The sequence below is a fragment of the Pseudonaja textilis genome, chromosome 1, assembly GCF_049901715.1.
Source record: "Pseudonaja textilis isolate UNSWEBS1 chromosome 1, rPseTex1.2, whole genome shotgun sequence".
In the NCBI taxonomy this organism is placed as follows: domain Eukaryota; kingdom Metazoa; phylum Chordata; class Lepidosauria; order Squamata; family Elapidae; genus Pseudonaja; species Pseudonaja textilis.
In genome coordinates this window covers 111114197-111132687 of record NC_141990.1, presented here as the reverse complement: position 1 = coordinate 111132687, position 18491 = coordinate 111114197, and the positions used below count along the sequence as shown (strand labels likewise).

The 18491-nt window shown below is 39.4% G+C and overlaps 2 protein-coding genes and 1 long non-coding RNA gene across 5 annotated transcripts; 2 read left to right on the top strand and 1 right to left on the bottom strand.

Moving 5' to 3' along the window:
* The first annotated feature begins 1493 nt into the window (after window positions 1-1493).
* SMIM8 (small integral membrane protein 8) lies at window positions 1494-6661 on the top strand. Of its 3 annotated transcripts, none has more exons than XM_087914507.1 (4): window positions 1494-1609; window positions 4330-4416; window positions 4537-4675; window positions 5974-6661. In XM_087914507.1, exons 3-4 carry the CDS (start codon window positions 4541-4543, stop codon window positions 6130-6132), a joined length of 294 nt encoding a protein of 97 aa, XP_087770633.1. In that variant the 5' UTR covers window positions 1494-1609; window positions 4330-4416; window positions 4537-4540; the 3' UTR covers window positions 6133-6661. The 3 variants fall into 3 exon arrangements, with proteins under 3 accessions (XP_087770633.1, XP_087770629.1, XP_087770623.1); XM_087914497.1 differs by having other exon boundaries at window positions 1587-1609; window positions 4330-4421; XM_087914503.1 differs by lacking the exon at window positions 4330-4416 and having other exon boundaries at window positions 1510-1609.
* A 525-nt stretch (window positions 6662-7186) lies between these two features.
* On the top strand, window positions 7187-17566 carry C1H6orf163 (chromosome 1 C6orf163 homolog). The gene is made up of 5 exons (XM_026726536.2): window positions 7187-7352; window positions 8483-8577; window positions 10834-10941; window positions 12519-12721; window positions 16400-17566. The coding sequence occupies exons 1-5, from the start codon at window positions 7205-7207 to the stop codon at window positions 16818-16820; spliced, it is 975 nt and encodes a 324-aa protein (XP_026582321.1). The 5' UTR covers window positions 7187-7204; the 3' UTR covers window positions 16821-17566.
* Window positions 10200-12549, bottom strand: LOC148127768 (uncharacterized). The gene is made up of 2 exons (XR_015739752.1): window positions 12399-12549; window positions 10200-10911 (listed from the first exon to the last, which is right to left on the bottom strand). It is a non-coding gene; the product is annotated as an uncharacterized LOC148127768 (long non-coding RNA).
* Window positions 17567-18491: the final 925 nt, after the last annotated feature.

The following is an 18491-nucleotide window of genomic DNA, read 5'->3' as shown; positions in this document are numbered from 1 at the left end:
GTGTAGCTTGGATTGGATAAGGAGACATTTGACTCACTGCCACATGTCTGGATAATCAAGTGCCTAGAAATAACAGGAGCCAGTAGACACATCAGAAGCTTTGTGCAAATGTCAATGGTATAATGAATGACATAGTTGCTGATCAATAGTGATGGATTGGGAGGAGTTAATATCAAGAGGAATATTTCAAAGAGGCTCATGATCAGTACTGTTTGCCATTGTACTAATTCCTCTGTCAAAATACCAAACAAATGAGGCCATGGATACCAAACATCAAAAACATGTGGCAGGCTAACCCATTCCAAAAAGATTGTACATACTACCTACAATGATACTGACAAAGTAGCAACAATGGTGCATTGAAAAACCTGCCAGAAATACCATTTGCTTGCAGGAAAAACTGGCAGGAGCATAAAATAGAAAAAATAATAGAAAATGAAGAAGCTAAAGTGCTCTGGGACCTTAAAATTCAAATAGACAGGCACTTGCCACACAATACCCAGGACTTAACAGCTGTTGATAAGAAAGACAAAAAAAGTTTGGATACTGGACATTACAGGACCTGAAAACATCAGAACAGGAAAGAAAGCCTGGGGGGAAAATTACAAAATACAAGGAGATGCAAATAGAAATACAAAGTTCTGTAGCAAAAGAAAGCAAAGCTAGCACCAATAGTAATAGTGCAATTCCAAAATATCTGGAGCATACCATATTAGCACTGGCCATCAACCAATTGCAAAAGGCAACTTTACTTGGCCAAAGTAAAGGTCACATTTGTGATCATATCTTTATTAAAAAATCATACATTAATAAACCATATATTGCAATGACTTACCGGTCAATGAATACTTCAGCTTCAACCATAACAATACAAGAGCAAACAATAGATACAAACTCAAGCTAAACCGCACCAAATGTGATTGCAGGAAATACGCCTTCAGCAACAGAGAGGTCAATGTCTGGAATACTCTACCTGACTCCGTGGTTTCATCCCCAAACCCCAAAAACTTTAACCTTAGACTGTCTACTATTGACCTCACCCCTTTCCCTAAGAGGTCTGTAGGGGTGTGTGCATAAGCACCCCAATGTGCCTACCGTCCCTGTCCTATTGTTTCTTTTACTTTTCTTATATGTATCCATGTATTCATAACTATGTTTATACTTATATCTGTTATCTTGTAAGCGACTGACAAAATCAAATAAATGAATAAATAAATTAACACCATCAATCAAATAACATCTGCTTATCCCAGGCCCTTGGGGAGGACTCAATAGGTAGATTAAAAACGGCAAATCCAGTCTACACATCTGACTGATTGTGCGGCCATACATAATAACAATTCTCCCCGCAAGAGCTGGTTGACAGAAGCGGGGGAGGGGATCGCTTCCCCCTGCCCGGTCCTGCTTTGCGAACTCTCTTTCTAACCCAGCCGTCTCCAGCTTGTAAAGCAAAGTGCTGTCCTGGCCTCCGCACAGCAGGGGGCGCCCTCGAGTTAGGCCCAAAAGAACGGCAGAGGCGGAAAACGCCCCCCTGGCCCCGCCAGCCTTTCTTAGGTCTGCATTGGAAAGGTAAACGGGGGGCATTGGCTCAGATTGCCCGCGGAGGGAGGTAAGCAAGATGCTTTGCTTTTGTCTTCCTAGGTATGCTTTTCTTAGCGTACTTAAATATCGAAGAGGGCGCCTGGTCAGCCACCTCTTAGTAGTAACTAGCTACACCTCTTAGCTAGGAACCTGCTAAGAGGTTCCAGATTGGGCTGCCGCAGACTTCAGGGGTCTCCAACCTTAACTTTAAGACTTGTGGACTTCAACTCCCAGAATTCCTCAGCCAGCAAAGGTGGCTGAGGAATTCTGGGAGTTGAAGTCCACAAGTCTTAAAGTTGCCATGGCTGGAGACAGCCCCCACCTTCACGACTCGGACGCAGGGACCTTCCGGATTTTTTTCCTGGTAGCCGTACTAGGGTTAGAAAAAGTGGCGAGCTATTTGCTTGTGCTTCCCACGTCGATGATCTTCGTTTCAAACTTGCTTTTCTCAAATTAGGGCTTCCTAGACTCTAGAGCAGGGGAGTCTTCAAACTTGACAGCTTCAAGACTTGTGGACTTCAACTCCCAGAATTCCTCCTCCAGTCATATTAGCTCAGGAATTCTGGGAGTTGAAGCCCATAAGTCTTAAACTTCCAAGTTTGAAGACTTTTGCTCTACAGAGCTTGGGTGCTTCCTGGGAGGAAACCTTGCAGATTTCCTCCCTCCCCCTCCAAAAATGAGATGCTGACATTGTGGTGGTTCACTGAGAGTCATCCCAGGTTTCCCTCACTTCCTGCTGTACTTCTTCCTTACCAAGGAAAATCTGTAAAAGAAAAAAGTTTGCACTCTGTCTGTCAGATGGCTAGTGATGGGAGAGTTATGGATGGAAGTCTTTAGTTACATGGTGTGATATGGTGGAAGACAGTTTGGTATGTGGCTATTGGTGTAGAAAAATACCAGAGTCAAATTTTCCAAACTGGCAGATGGTCATCATAAGACTTTAACAAAAATAACAAAATAACAGATTGGAAGGAACCTTGTAGGTCATCTAGTTCAACCCTCCGCCCAAGCAGGGTCTTCAAACTTGGCAGGTTTAAGACTTGTGGACTTCAACTCCCAGAATTCCTCCTCCAGTCATGTTAGCTCAGAAATTCTGGGAGTTGAAGCCCACAAGTCTTAAAGCTGTCAAGTTTGAAGACCTTTGCCCTACACCATTTCTGACTTAAATAACAATGTAAGCAAGTGTAAAGAATGTTGGTGTAAAAAAAAATTCATCTGTGACTTTTATATTAACGGAATCTGAACTGATTGATCAAGAGGAGCTTGATGGCCAGCTGGGTAAAAATGTCAATCCAGTGTGCAGCCAATGTAAAGAAGGCAGATTCCTATTAGAAGTCAAAGGAATTGAATTGAAAATAGAATTGCTAATTTAATGAAAATATATAGCAAAGATTATTCTTGTGGTATTTGGAATGGAGTTTTAGTCATCACATTTTCAGAGGGGGTATTACAGAGCTCAAAAAGATGCAGAAGGGCAACCAAAATAAATAGAAGTCTAGATCAGTCCTCCTATGAAGAAGAATTATAAGTCTTTAGTTTGGATGAAGGAGGACAAGAAGTTACCTTAGTATTATAGCATAGAAGTATGTCCTTTTTCCCAGTTTTAAAACACAATGACATCCCTTGAAATATACACATCTTTGAGCATCAAATGCATTACAGGTAGACCTCGACTTACTTTTGCCCCATTTTATGATCTTTCTTGCCACCAGTTGTTAAGTGAATTTGACTTCCCCATTGACTTTGTCAGAAGGTTGCAAAAGGTGATCACATGACCCCAGGACATTGCAACCGTCATAAATATGAGTTAGTTGCCAAGCACCTGGATTTTGATCATGTGACCATAGGAATACTGCAATGGTCGTAAGTGTGAAAAGTGGTCATAAGTTAATTTTTTCAGCACTGTTGTAACTTGGTAAAATGGTCACTAAATGAACTGTTATACTGTAAGTCGAGGACTATCTGTATTTTCCTGGAATTGTAGGGGGTATAGGCAAATGTGGAATCCATGTACATGCCCAGGCCACCCTACTTTTTTTCAAGATCCAAAATGCTGGCTATCAAACAGCGGATAACCCAAGTTTATGTGCTGAGCCAGGTTTTAAGAGAGTGAAAACCAAATGTATCTCCAGGGGATTCCATTCCATCTTAAATACTGGTTGCTAGGAAGTGAGAGTAGAAGGAGCTATCGCCTGCTAATCCAATCTTGTTAGCTTCCCAGATGGCTCCACCACATGATTTTACAAAGCATCACCCATGTAATATCAAGATGTCTGCAGGTGAAACCTGTATTATCTTTATGAACTTCAGCTGCTTCCTTAAATGTTTCTTAAATCAACTTTCTTCGCTGGTTGGAACTCATAAATCTGGGACAATATTGTGCTAACTTGTTGGACTGCAGTTCCTATTTTCCCTAATTGATGAACAGTGAAGTCACAGATCAAGGTATCTAGATGACACAACATTGGGGAAGGCCAAAACACTGGATTATTAAGTGAATCATATTAAATTAAGATTAATGGGAAGTTACATAATATCCTTCATAATAATATATTGTTCTGTTTACTTTGGCTCTTGCTAGCCTGACTAGCAGCGTTTGAAACTCTGCTCTACCTGACATTGTCAGGAATTAAACCTGATGTATAATTTTACTACTGCTCTCTGGAATCTTATGCCAAGGCCCAGATTAAATTCTTTGTTTATATGCTATAGTTTGCTCAGGGTTTTTTGTTTGTTTTGTTTTGACAGAAAGCTGCTAAGAAAGAAAAACAGGATAATTATTCAAGGTCTTTGGCTAACCACCCTCTGGAGATATCCCATCACTGCATTTTCCAGGTTTGGTAAATAATAGACCTGGACTTTTATTATTATTTATATTTGTCAATTAGATTGCAATCAGAATATAGGATATTAGTAAAGTGTCTCACATACACAGTCCAAATATTTTTGCCACAGTAAGATGTCTTCAGCACCCCAGCCTTCAGATGTTCAACATGAAGCACCCAAAAGAAAAGATTATCGAATTCCAGGACTCCGAGGTGCTCAAACTACTACTTTGTTCCGTGCTGTGAATCCAGAACTTTTCATTAAACCTGTAAGAAAACAGCAATTATTTGGGGCAGCTGGTTTAAATACATCCATACTTTTGCCTGTATCTCAGTTGCATAGTCTGATATAGGGCCATAGTTATTACATCTGAATAATTGTTTGGGTTTATGATATATGAGCCTAGTCTTTCTGTTTGGGATTTATGGTTAATGACTTTAGCATTATATCTAAATCCAGTCAATTATGGTCTATCACAATTAAGTAAACTGGAGTATAACATGTTATTTAAGAGGTCATTTATATTTAATTTCTGATTATTTTCCATTTTTAATTCAGGTGTAACATTAGTTTTGATAAAAAATAAGTTGCTAATTAATAACTTGCTAATTAGAATAGTATGACATCAAAATACTTTAGCTACAATATCTCACTTTTTTAACATGAATAGGAAAACTGTTACGATGAAGAAGTAATTTGCCTATTGAATTAAGCTTTCAGAAGTCAGTGGCTAGTTCAATAATTGGACTAAATTGCAAACAAAATACTATAAAACCTAATCATGAATAGTCATGAATAGGAACATATTTAAAATGTATGGGAAAACAGCATTCACTCTGGATGAGACCCATTTTTTCCAAACAGAAACATCTTATACTCAAACAACATACAGTCTATGGGGAAAAAAAGGTATTGAGGAACTAAAAAAGATTAAATATATTTTCTACACCTTAATCAACTAAGTCATTTCATTTCTTTGCAATGTACAGGCCTTTCATTTCATAATAAAACAGACAGTTGGGAGAATTTACTGGTTTTTAAATGCTTGACTTTTACGGGGCTGCACAAATGCATTAATGCTGCTGTTTTGGCAACAGTGCAGATGTGCTTTGCAGCTGCCTTCTTCCAGGATGCCCTTTCAAATTTTCATTCCAGCCTAGAGAGCCCTGGGCTGTCCTAATAGTCTCCCTTTCAATTACTCACCAGATCCCTCCCTGCTTAGCTTTTCCAAGATCAGTAAGATCATCCAAGTGATGATATATAATTTTCAAAAACTCAGTTGGATCTTATGTCAATCTTTCCTAATGGTCATAAGTGGCTTCAGTGCAATCTCCAACTCTCTTCTCAGTAACAATTTAACAGTATTGGGTGGGGTATATTTCCAGTTATATAGAGGACTGAAGCGTTAATTCTAGCCATTTCCTTTTCTCTTTAAAAGCTAGATGAAAATGGAAAGTAAAATAGGTCATTGGGACATAATTTAATAAACTACCTTTAGGATGCATGGTTTAGAAAGTGGATTAAATAAAATGTCTGGATTTCAAGGTATTATTTTTATTTTCACAGAACAAAGCAGTTATGGCTTTTGGCCTTGTGACAATTACTCTCTGTGTGGCTTATATTGGGTACTTGCACGCACAAGAAGAAAACAAAAAGGATCTCTATGAAGCTATTGATAGTGAAGGAAACAGACTTATGAAACGCAAGACTTCAAAATGGGACTGAAAAAACTGTCAGTGTTGACAAATATCAACATGGAAGAAGACATTTGATTTTCTGCATGGTGACTTTCAGGATTTTGACTGAAGCATTAGCATTTATTTTTATACAATGAATGCTTTTTTAAAAAAATCAGTTTAAACATGATTTAAATGTTTAAACTGTAAAGTGTGAAATGCTATTATCTATTAATATTTTGAATAAAGCACATTATAACAAAAAGGGTACTGCAGAATATGTGCAACTTATTTCTTAACTATACTGTGCCAAAAGATGCTTTAGAATTATTGCCAGAATTGCACTGTCTGTTTTAAAGTTTATTATTAATTGTCAGTGTTTTAGTAAGTCACTCAAAAAACATTTCTAAAATGTGTTATTTGTGCAATCATCCACCTGTGCAAATTTTTAATATTTCAAATATTAAATAAGGGAAAACTTTTCCATAGTCTCTTCTGAAGTTATTTATGATTTAGTGTACAAAATGATTGATGGATTGATATTTTTCACTCAAGGCAATAAAACTAATCTGTTAAAATATGTTCCCATGGATTATTTCAATATTTTGAGCTTCCTTGAATATTTCCATTTAGTGGAATGTTAAGTTTTTGGTTTAAATATTTGGATAGTAAATGCTGTAATAATTCATGTACATTGTTTAAGAAAAGCAGATGAAACATTATCAATTACAAAAAATATATTCCAAGATGCTAAGTAATATTAACTGATGTCTCAAATGCTTTTATGAGCAAAACCTACTTTGCCTAGCAACAGTTATTGGGTAGCATTTAACTCATAGGCTCAGAGATAGTCATGACAATGTAACTGCCAGAGTTTCTTAATAAAGAGCTCCCGAGGAGGCAGGTGGATGCACCTTGCCATATAATGGTGGTCCTTTTCTCTTCCTTCCACTGACCATCTTGTCATACAATGCTGAAGCTTATTTATTCCACTGACATGCACAGAACCAAAGGGACACCAAATATAATTCAGCTTTGAATAGAAGAACTAAGTGTTTGTATCTGCATCTGAATCAATTACTTCATTCTCTTCAAAGGAGGAAAAAAGATCTCATGCAATCATGATTAGAAACCCAGATTTTGATACATTTGTTTGCTGTGCTGTTTGTTCAAAACTAATTCCACCGCCTCCTACACCAGAGACCTTTGACCGGATTAGGGAATATAAACCTTATAAAACTCGGTATTATACACACAAAGATATATTAGGTAAGTCAATCTCCTCAGTAACCGATGATGATTTCATGTATTTGACATGTTCTAAGGAATCTGCATACAAGAACATGAACAATTCTAGCTATTCATATTAATAAAATGATAAAAAATAGAAAAGGCTGCAAATATTAAGGAAAACAGCATCTTTGGTTTAGTAGGAAAGACATCCTTCTACTTGATACTTGCCAAAAAAAGAGGAAAATGAAATATATGAAGATTTATGTCCAATTTCTATGGTATAATCACATGATATTATTTCTGGCCTTGTAAATCTTTCTTTTGATCACTTTGGAAAGGAAACTAGAGCAAGCTTGATGCCTTCACTGCTGGTTGTCCACCAATGTAAAATGCCTGCTTCAGATATTGAAGTTATCTGCATAAAACTGTAGATCAGGAGTGGCAATTTTAAGACTTGAGAACTCAAGTCCCCCAGAATTCCAGCCAGCCAGGGAAGTTGAAGTACACAAAGTCTTAAAATTGGCAAGGTTGGACACTCCAGTTGTAGATGGAATACTCTGCCAGGATCCCTTCACTAGTATAGATGGAACAGCATCCAAGGGTTCATCGTAAATATTTGTAGGGATTTATCTTGCCATTGCCATGTAGTCTGTGGAGATAAGCTGAAATGTGAAATGTTTAGGATAGAGTTACGGGATTTATGACTTGTGGGGGCACAATGGTTAGAATGCAGTATTGCAGGCTAACTGCCCACTGTCAGGAGTTAGATCCTGACTGACTCAAGGTTGATTCAGGACAACCGAGGTCAATAAAATGAGGACCTAAATTGTTGGGGGCAATATGCAGACTCTGTAAACTGCTCAGAGAGTGCTGTGAAGCACTATGGAGCGGTATATTAGTCTAATTGTTGTTTCCATCTTTCCCTAAATTATTGGGTTAAATTTTTATCAAGCCTAATCAGAGAATAGTAGCTTAACACACACCACTTATATGTTTAATTAATGTCAGTATGGCACATTTGAAATGTGCACACTAGTCTTCACAATATGATGGTAATAATTTAATGCTTTTAAATTAAACTTTTGATTATTTTATAGAATGTGTGACCTACACAATCCATATATAATATATGCTGTGGCCTTCAATTACTATATTGCTTTATACAGAGATTGGAGCAGACCTTAAGCGAGAAGATGTAGATCAAAGAGAACAGGAAATACAAAAACGAATTGATAAAATGCAGTCTAAACTCTTGCTTCAGGTAAAACTATTCTCTATCATGTTAAATATAAACCTTTCTAATGTTTATTATTCCGATTTTCCTCTGATGCGTGTTAATAGGTGTCACGGGTACATCAGCAGCACCGGTACAAATCAGGTGTAGATTTGTCTTAATGTTGTTTAATACTAACAGAGTTGGAGGGGACTTTGAAGGTCTTCTAGTCCAATCCCTGTGCAAGCAAGAGGCCTCATACCTCTTCAGACAAGTGAGTGCTCAGATTCTTTTTAAAAGCCTTCAGTGATGGAGCATCCTCAACTTCTGAAGGAAAGCTGTTCCACTGGTTAATTATTCTCACTGCCAGGAAATTTCTCCTTAGTTATAGATTGCTTCTCTCCTTGATTAGTTTCCATCCATTGCTTCTTGTCCTGCCTTCCAGTGCTTTGGAGAGTAGGTTGACCCCCATCTTCTTTGTGATAGCCCTTCAAATATTGGAAGATTGCTATCATGTTACCACTAATTCTTCTTTTTAATGTACTAGAGTCTAGACAAACTCAATTCCTGCAACCATTCTTCATACATTTTAAGGCCCTTACTCATTTTTATTGCTGTTCTCTGCACTCTTTCCAGAGTCTCAACATCTTTTTTTTTTAATGTGGTGATTTTTAAAAATAGTTTTTGCCTATTCAAAAAAATCTTGATAGAATCCGAATGCTATCTGTCCTTATCCAATAATCTTCGGTTTGAATTTCCTATGGATTTCTCTGAAAGAGTGACAATAAAAGTTGAATCTAGACCACGTGGTTAATGCAGGGGTGGGATTCAAATTTCTTAACAACCAGTTATGTGGGCATGGCCTAATTTATGGGTGTGGCTTGGTGGTCATTACTGGCTAGGCATGGCTTGCTGACTGGGCGTGGCTTGGAAGTCATGTGACTGGCTGGCTGTGTCTTGTATGTAAATATTATAAATATTTATGCAAATATTGAATTTTTTATTTAAAAAAGAGCAACTTTTACCCAAAAGCAGGCAAAGCAGGCAGGCAGATTGAGTTGCTCGCAGAATCACAGATTCACTCAGATATCTATCTTTCTGCAGTCTGCTACTTGAGTTTGCACTGAAAAATAGAAGCTTCAGTCCTCAGGAAGGTTCAGCTCTGCTTTTAGATGAGCTAGAAAGCAAGAAATCCAATTTCCTGCTTTCTAGCTAATCTAAATGATGGTCAGGGAAAAGAAAAAAGAAAAAAATAGCAACTTACCAAATGCAGGCAAGTCTGATGGCATACATGCCAGGTAAGTAGTGAGTGGGCGGGGAGCGGAGGGGCCGGCCAGTAGCGCAAATTGCCAGTTCTCCAAACTGCATAGAATCATAATAACTGGTTTTATAGAACTGGTCCGACCAGATAGAATCCCACCCCTGAGTTAAGGTTCCAACTTCTCAATTGCATTTCCAATTAGGCAATTGATTTTACTTTTTAGAACATTGTCTGAAGTGTTCAATATACATGAAGTAGAATTTCATTGTATTAACTTCATTTTAAATTTAAAAGAAGCACTGGAGTTAGCTGAAGCACAGAGGGATGCAAATATTAGTAATAATAAAATAAAACAAGCCTGCTTCCAGAATATATCCTTACGTTCTTGTCAACTTATGAAGAATTACAGGTAGTCCTTGACTTACAAACACAACTGAGCCCAAAATGTTGATTGCTTTGCAAGGCAGTTGTTAAGTGAGTTTTGCCCCATTTTATGACCTTTTGTGGCACAGTTGTTAAGCAAATCACTGCAATTGTTAAGTGAATAACCAGTCATTAGGCAAATCTGACTTCTTCCACATTTGTTGGAAGCTGCCTGGGAAGATTACAAATGCTGATAAACCCAGAACACTGCAGCTAACATAAAAACATGCCAGTTGCCAAGTGCTCAAATTTTGTTCAAGTGTCCAAGGGGTTGTTGCAGGGGTTGTTGCAGGATGGTTTGAAAACTGGTCAGAAGTCACTTTTTCTGTTCTGTTGCAACATCGAATGGTCACTAAAACAAACGGTTGTAAGTCGAGGACCACTGTAAGAAATCTGGGATTAGAGTTGACTTCTGCTTGTGCAATAACACTTTTCCTTCTTGAACAAGCCATCTAGAACTGGTTAGGGAGGACACAATGGAAGAACAATCAGTTCCATTAACAAGTGCAACCGTGTTGCCAAAGAGCCATCATAGCAGTTGAGATTGTCCTGTGGGATCAGTCCTGTGTGGTGTTGTTAGCATAGTTGTATTAACCAACTGCTTCTATTCTGTTTTTTAGGCTGAAACAGCAAAAGAAGATGCAGTAGAAGAGGCTCTCAATCGTGCTGAAGTGCTGCACAAGCAAGATATTGAAGAACTTAAAAAGAAACATCAACAAACGTTAGAAGTCAGTGGTAATTTTATTTTTGTATCCACCATATGAAACAACATCACAATGCTTTGGAACTTAACACAGACATATCATTAGCATGAGAAAACTGATTCCTGGTGATTTGAGACTCTTCCTCCTACAGTATATGTCTATCACATATCATTGCCAAGGGTTATCCAATCCTCGGGAAAAGATTGGCAAGGGGACAAAGAAAAGAAAGTAATAAGAAAGTCCATTCTCTATAGAGATAGTCCTCAACTTACAACAGTACATTTAGTAACCATTCAAAGTTACAACGGCACTGAAAAAAGTGACTTATGACCGTTTTTTCACACTTATCATCATTGCAGCATCTCCATGATCAAGTGATCAAAATTCAGGCACTTGGTAACTGACTCATATTTATGACAGTTGCAACCATCAGTGAATGAAAGTGAATCTCTGACCTTCTGACCAGCAAAATTCATTCACTCAAAAAGCATGTTACTAAATTACCAACGGCAGCCGGGATTCTACGGGTTCAGACCGGTTCTATAGAACTGATCGTTATGATTCTGCACAATTCAGAGAACCAGCAAATCGTGCCCCTGGCTGACCCCACCCCTCTCCACCCGGCCCTCCCCTCCCTGCCCAGTCACTTATTGTGCATGCACAACATCACACACATGCCCGACATCACTGACTGCATTCTCCCCTGTCCCGTCACTCCTTAAGGTATTTCTTTGTTTTTCCTCTCTCCCGATGATCAGCTGTTCTGACGATCAGCTGTGTTGGGATCCCCCTCGCTGTCTTACCGCTTTGCCAAGGAGGCTTCCCTGAGGCCAAGGAGGGGGAAAAAAAAGGGCACGTGGGGGTGTGTATGGGCTGCGCATGACCCTTCCACACTCCATTTTTTGCCTTCCTGGGCTCCAGGGAAGCTTCCTGGGAGCAAAAACACCTCCCAGGAAGCTTCCCTGAGGCCCAGGAGGCCCAAAAGCAGTGGGGTTGTGTGGCAAAAAAGCCACACCCACCCAGTCACGTGGTCACACCCACCTGGCCACACTCACCTAGCCACACCCACAGAACTGATTATTAAAAAATTTGAATCCCACCCCTGACTGCAGCGATGTACTTAACAACTGGAGCAAGAAAAGTCATAAAATGGGACAAAACTCACATAACAACTGTTTCACCCAGCAATGGAAATTTTGGGCTCAATTGTGGTCGTAAGTTGAGGACTACCTATACAGAATTTTATTAAATTTGTTCTAGTAAAAATAGGCTCCAGATCTTTATGAGCATATAGAAATTACCGAAGATATTATCTTTCCTATACTAGGTCAGATCTTAATTGGTGTCAGATATCTGCTTTCTCCCTACATACGAAAAGTCATGAAATTGTAGTAATCTAAATCTTCTAATTTTTCCCCACAACATGCTAGATTTTTATTACAGGGGGAAACTTAGGAGAGAATTCAAAACCTCAACCTTACCTCTGTAGGCACATTCTTTACAGATTTTTGTTTGAAGCAGGGAGAAGAAATAGTAACTCTTCCTTGTTCTGATCGTTTGTTCTTCTGATGTATTTGTTGGTGTATTTATTTTTGCTAAAGAATACTGTGAAGAAAACAAGGGCTGAAATGCTGCAGCATTTGGAAATGGAGCTGAAGAGAGAATCGGAGGCTGCTGAACAGAGGAACACTCACAAACTTCAGCGGCTGATGCTACAGCTGGCCATGGAAAAAATGACAGCTGTGGCTGAAGGGAGGCAGGATGAGAGATGCAAGGCAGCTATACATCTTGCCAAACAGGAAAAGTACTACGCTTAACTAGCCCATGTCCTTTAAAAAAAATAATCTGATTTCGCATCAGTCATTGGCTTTAATCCAGAATTTTCTGAAGAGAAGAACTCTTCCTCAAACTGCTCTATTCAATGGTTGTAAGATCCAGCATTGTAGGCCTTTGTGTTGGGCATGCAAATAGAGAATATTTTTTTGCTAGTATTTAAAATATTTATGTACAAGACAATTACCTTGTATTAGAGCATTTTTCTAGATTTATTCTCTTTCCCCATTTAAGAACAATGTGCTTATATATATATATGTGATATATATAAAGTTTTATATTTTTTTCTCCTCAATCTTAATTACATAAATACAACACACACACACACACACACACACACACACACATATATATGGATCTTTGGTTATTCGGGTTTTCTCCTGCGTAAGATTGGAAGTATCTAGGCAACGTTTCGATGAAGTCTCATTCATCATCTTCAGGCTTGTGTCTTCGGCTCTGTGCTTCTCAGAGTAATGTGAGCTTGCAGCTGCTTCTTCCTTTTAACTGCTAGTGGGGGTGTGACTTGATTGGGTGGGGGTGTGTTCTCATTGGTAGGGGGTTTGGCTGTGTTCTGATTGGTTGGAGGTGTGTTCTGTTCAGGTGAGAGCTTGGTTGTGCTCAGGTTAGTCTTAGTTGCTGGGGGATTTGAGCTGGTGAGCTGTGATCCTGCTGTTTGGCTTCGCGTTCGTGGTAGTGCCGCATCTTCATGGTGGGTGTCAGTTTGCTTCATGTATGGCTCGGAGGGGTTTGAAGCGGGTAGTGATAAAGCTGCAATGCGGCTTCTGGTCCGTGGTCGTGTCTCATCTTCTGTGTGGGTGTGAGTCTGCTTTCTACGTGGAAGTGTGGTGGTAGCATTGTGTGTGGCCCTCGTGGGTGTGGGTCTGGTGTCATTCTTCATGTTAGGTACTCGTCTGTTCGTGAGGGCGGGTTTCCAAATGGCTGGTAGGCGGGAGGTGTCATCTTGTTTATTCATGCTGTGTGGGCGTTTTTCTATCTCTATGGCTTCTCTGATTATTCTGTTGTTGAAGTGTTCGGTTTTGGCGATAGTTCTGGTATTTTTAAAGTCAATCTCATGTCCTGTGGCTTTGAGGTGTTGGACCAGGGAAGAGGTCGGTTCTTCTTTTTTGATTGAGTTCTTATGTTCTTCAATGCGTGCACTTATTCTTCTGTTAGTTTGTCCTATGTATGTGGTGGGGCAGGCGGTGCAAGGGATTTCGTATACTCCTTGGTTTTCTAACTCGATTTTGTCTTTAGGGTTTCTTAGGATGGTGGATATTTTTCTGTTTGTGCAGAATATATATATACACACCGTGTTTCTCCAACAACACGCCCCTCCCAATAGGAAGACCCAGCATGTTTTCTAGGCATAAGGTGAAATTAAGCCCCTCCCCCAAATAAGGCCCAGACTTATTTTCTGAGAAACACGGTATGTATGTATGTATGTATGTATGTATGTATGTATGTATGGTATTCAGCTTTGTTCGGGTATTTTCCCACGTTATTGTAGTTGTGCTTTTAAAGTTGTAGCAACGTTTCAGCAGAATCTCATCTGCCATCATCAGGCTTCTGTATTGTGTTCGTCTGAGAGTCAGACTTTCACATCCGTTTCTGTTTTAAATTTGGGGCTAGCCTACTGCTGTGCCAGAATGATTTTGTCTTCATCCTGATTGGTCAGGGAGTCTTGGTCTGTGTTTATTGGTCTTGGAGTTTGCTGTGTTCTGCTTGTTCTGCGTGTTTCTAATATCTCCTGTCTGTTTTGTGGCTTTTTTGTCTTGATTGGTTGGCAACATTGTGTTTCCTGTATTGGAGGCTTTTAGTGCAACTTGGCTCCAAGTAAATGGATGGCTATCATTTATTAGGAAGCTAGGTTTCATCTGGGTGCCTGGTTGGGGTGTGTTTGAGCTGGAGGTATCGGGGGGTCTGTTTGTGCCCAGGTGTTTGCTTGGCTTGTGGTGTGGAGATTTTTTTGTTTGTGAGTGCAGGCTTCCAGATAATTGACAGTCTGGTGGAGTCATCTCTTTTATTCATGCTTTCAGATCTTTTTTCAATCTCTATGGCTTCTCTGATAATTCTGTAGCTGGGGTTTTCTATAGTGGCTAGGGTTTTGGTGCCATTGAAGTCGATGCTATGACCTGTAGCTTTCATGTGTTGGACTAGTGAGGAAGTGTGTTCCAGCTTTTTTACTGCATTTTTGTGTTCATCCAGCCGGGTACTAATTCTTCTATTGATCTGTCTGATGTATGTGGCAGGGCATGATGCACAAGGGACTTCATATATGCCTTGGTTTTCCAGGTCAATTTTATCTTTGGGGTTTCTTAGGATGGCTGCTATTTTTCTGTCTGTTTTGAAGGCAGTCTTGATGTGATGCCTGTGTAGTATCTTACTGATTTTGTCTGTAGTACCTCTTATGTAGGGCAGGACAGCTGTTCCATAGGTCTGTTCATCTTCTAGGTCTCCATTATGTCTCAGTGTGTTTTTGTGGATCAGGCCTGTGATTTTGCTTTTGTGGAAGCTGTTGGCTGTCAGTACTTTAGTCAGGGTGCATAGTTCAGTCTTTATGTGTGTCTTGTCTGCCTGGCGTTTCATTCTGGCAATTAGTGTTTTGGCCACGGAGTTTATCTGTGCTGGGTGGTGGTGGGATTGGGCGTTGAGGTAGCGGTTGGTGTGTTTTCTTCTGGTATATGGTGTGTCCTAGTGTGCCATCTGTTTTTTTTGTAGATTAGTACATCTAAGACACACATGGTAGAGATTAACAGGTTTTGCAATATTTAACTGAGTCAGAATAACAAGCTTGCTAAGAGTGTGTTTAGGGACAAAAATTAGTGTGATAGAATAAATGTGAGTTTTGCCATTTGGATTTTGTCAGCCCTGCTAGATAGACCAGACCAAGAAAATACAGGTAGTCTTAGACTTACAACAGTTCATTTAGTGACCATTCAAAAGTTACAATGGCACTGAAAAAAGTGACTTATGACTGTTTTTCACACTTATGACCATTGCAGCATCCTCATGATCAAGTGATCAAAATTCAGATGCTTGGCAACCGGTTCACATTTATGACCATTGCGATATCTTTAGGTCATGTGATCTCCTTTTGTGACCTTCTGACAAACAAAGTCAATAGGGAAACTTAACAACCATGTTACTAACTTAACAACTGCAATAATTCACTTAACAACTGGGGGAAGAAAGATCGTAAAATTCACTTAACAAATTTCACTTAACAACTGTCTCACTTAGCAACAGAAATCTTGGGCTCAATGGTGGTCATAAGTTGAGGACTACCTGTAACTTCATAGGAAATGTTAAAACTACTTTTATTGAGGTTGACTATAATAACAGAATCTTGAAAATATCACTGTGCAGTGAAATAAGGAGGTGCTACTTCTGAATATTATCTGTATGTTGCAGGCTTAAAGTATGTTTCACCCACACACCACTCTGCTGTCCTGGTAACAGATACTGTATATTTATGTCAAGGTTGTCTTATTTTACAGATTTCACTTTGGAGTTATTCTTTTTTCTTGCCTTAATTGTCTACATAATTTTATAATTTAATTAAGCAATTTATGTAAACTTAAATACAAAATCACTTGCAAAGGAAATCATTTCTAAACAGATGGCACGCTCTTTCTTTTCATTCATCCAGGAAATTTTTGGAGCAAATCCACCAGGCTGGGGTAATTGCTAATGAAATTTATCAGAAGAACCTGCAAAGGTTAGCTTGGGAGAAAAAACATGAATTGGAAATGGCCTTTATGGTCTCCCAAAAGGAGTTTGAGGAAGAGACGAGGAAACTGCTTGAAAACGCTGATAATATTCGGGAGGCTCAACTTGAAGAAGTGAACACTGAAGTGAACAAGAAAGAAAGTGAAATCCTATCGCTGAACCAGCAGCTGGAATGTATGACAGCCTGGAAAGACAGCCTGGAAGCCGAAATATTAGAAATCAGGGAAGCTTTTCAGAAATACATTAACCTCACCTTTCCGCAGCTTGCCCCGGGGCAAGCGGATTTCATCTTACCATTCCGAAAAATATCTGCATTCAGAGACTCTGGTGTAGAATTGTAAGATCAATGTCCATCAGGAAAGACACTCCGGAGAGTAGTGGATTGGCTCCAGAGATACCAATATGCACTAAGGAGATGCGGGGGTGCTGTGAAAAAAGAAATAAATCCACTGTGCAATGAACATGCGGCTGTAAGGGAACTTAAATGCTTCCTTATTCATGGACCAAGAACAAAGCAATGAGGCCGAATTAGGACCATAGCCTCAAGGTGAAAATATGGGTGGTTCTGATATTTGTGTATACAGGTAGTCCTCGACTGAATGATCACAACTGAACCCAAAATTTCTGTTGTTAAGCAAGACACTTGTTAAGTGAGTTTTGCCCCATTTTACGATCATGGCTGCTAAGTAACCCTGCTAAGAATGAACCTGGCTTCCCCATTGACTTTGCTTGTCAGAAGGTCTCAAAAGCTGATCAATGACACTGCAACCGTCATAAATATGAATTAGTTGCCAAGCGCCTGAATTTTGATCACATGTTCGTGGGGATACTGCAACAGTCGTAAGTGTGAAAAACAGTCATGTCATTTTTTTTCAGTGCTGTTTTAGCTTTGAACAGTCACTAAACAAATGGTTGTTAAATTGAGGACTACCTGTAAGAAAAAAAAATCTGATTTCGGTATACACAAATATCGGTAATGTCAATGGGACATTCATATGGTTTCAAGCATCTGTGAAATCTGATCACAGCTAACAATGAAATTTATGCATAGTACATCATGGGAAGCGGTGTCAGCTTCACTCATTTTTGTAACTGCTTTAGCTTCTTTATTGTACATGAGATTTAATTGCTGTTTCTTTGCGTTAAATAATACTCTGTAATATTACGATTTTTAAAAATATTATCGGCACCTAGTCCATAACCTACTTTACCCCTTCTACATTCTGTGCAGCTTATAAAGCATGGGGGAAACGTGTAGGCTTCATGTACTAGTGTCAAATCCATTTTTAAGGCCACTCAATTCCTGCCCCCTCTCCCAACAATGCAAAAATTTAGAGGCTAAATTCTTTATTATCTCATTGTAATGAATACTTTGCTGGAGAAAGCTACAATATCATATACCCACCCCTACAAAGTTCTTTACCAGGAAGAGTTCTTTGCTGGAAGTATAAACTGCCTCCATTTTATGAAAGGAAGGAAGCTAAAAAGAAAGTGTCAACAATCCAAAAAGTCAAATAACCACTGAGATGGTACAATAAGAAGTAATAATATTAGAATCCAGGTAAGTCCTGAATGAGGAAAGGTATCTAGGATGTGACCTGTGGCTGAGCCCATGTGGTGATGATGTCAACCTTTTTTGAGTAAGGGTCCTTGTTTTAGCAAAAGGATATTTTGTGCACAGCAGTGAACCTCACACTACTACCCGTAACATTTGAGCCATACTCAAGGGCAGTTTTTCAGGATTCAACACTACTGGATTACTTGGGTAAAGTGGGGGGTGGGAAGCATTACACATGGGAGATGCCATCACTGAGGGGGCATGCTTTCTAAATCCCTTTGAATGAGATTGTTCCAAGGAAGAAATCTACAGGTAGAACATATTCACTTGTTGGAGGGAACGCGGAGCCCCAACTCCGAGAAAGGGCAGAAGTCAACGGTTGGAGGCTCGTTGGTCCCGCCTTTCAATCGGTCCGCGGCTCTCTGTTGGCTAGGCGCCTGCGGTCTCCATGGAA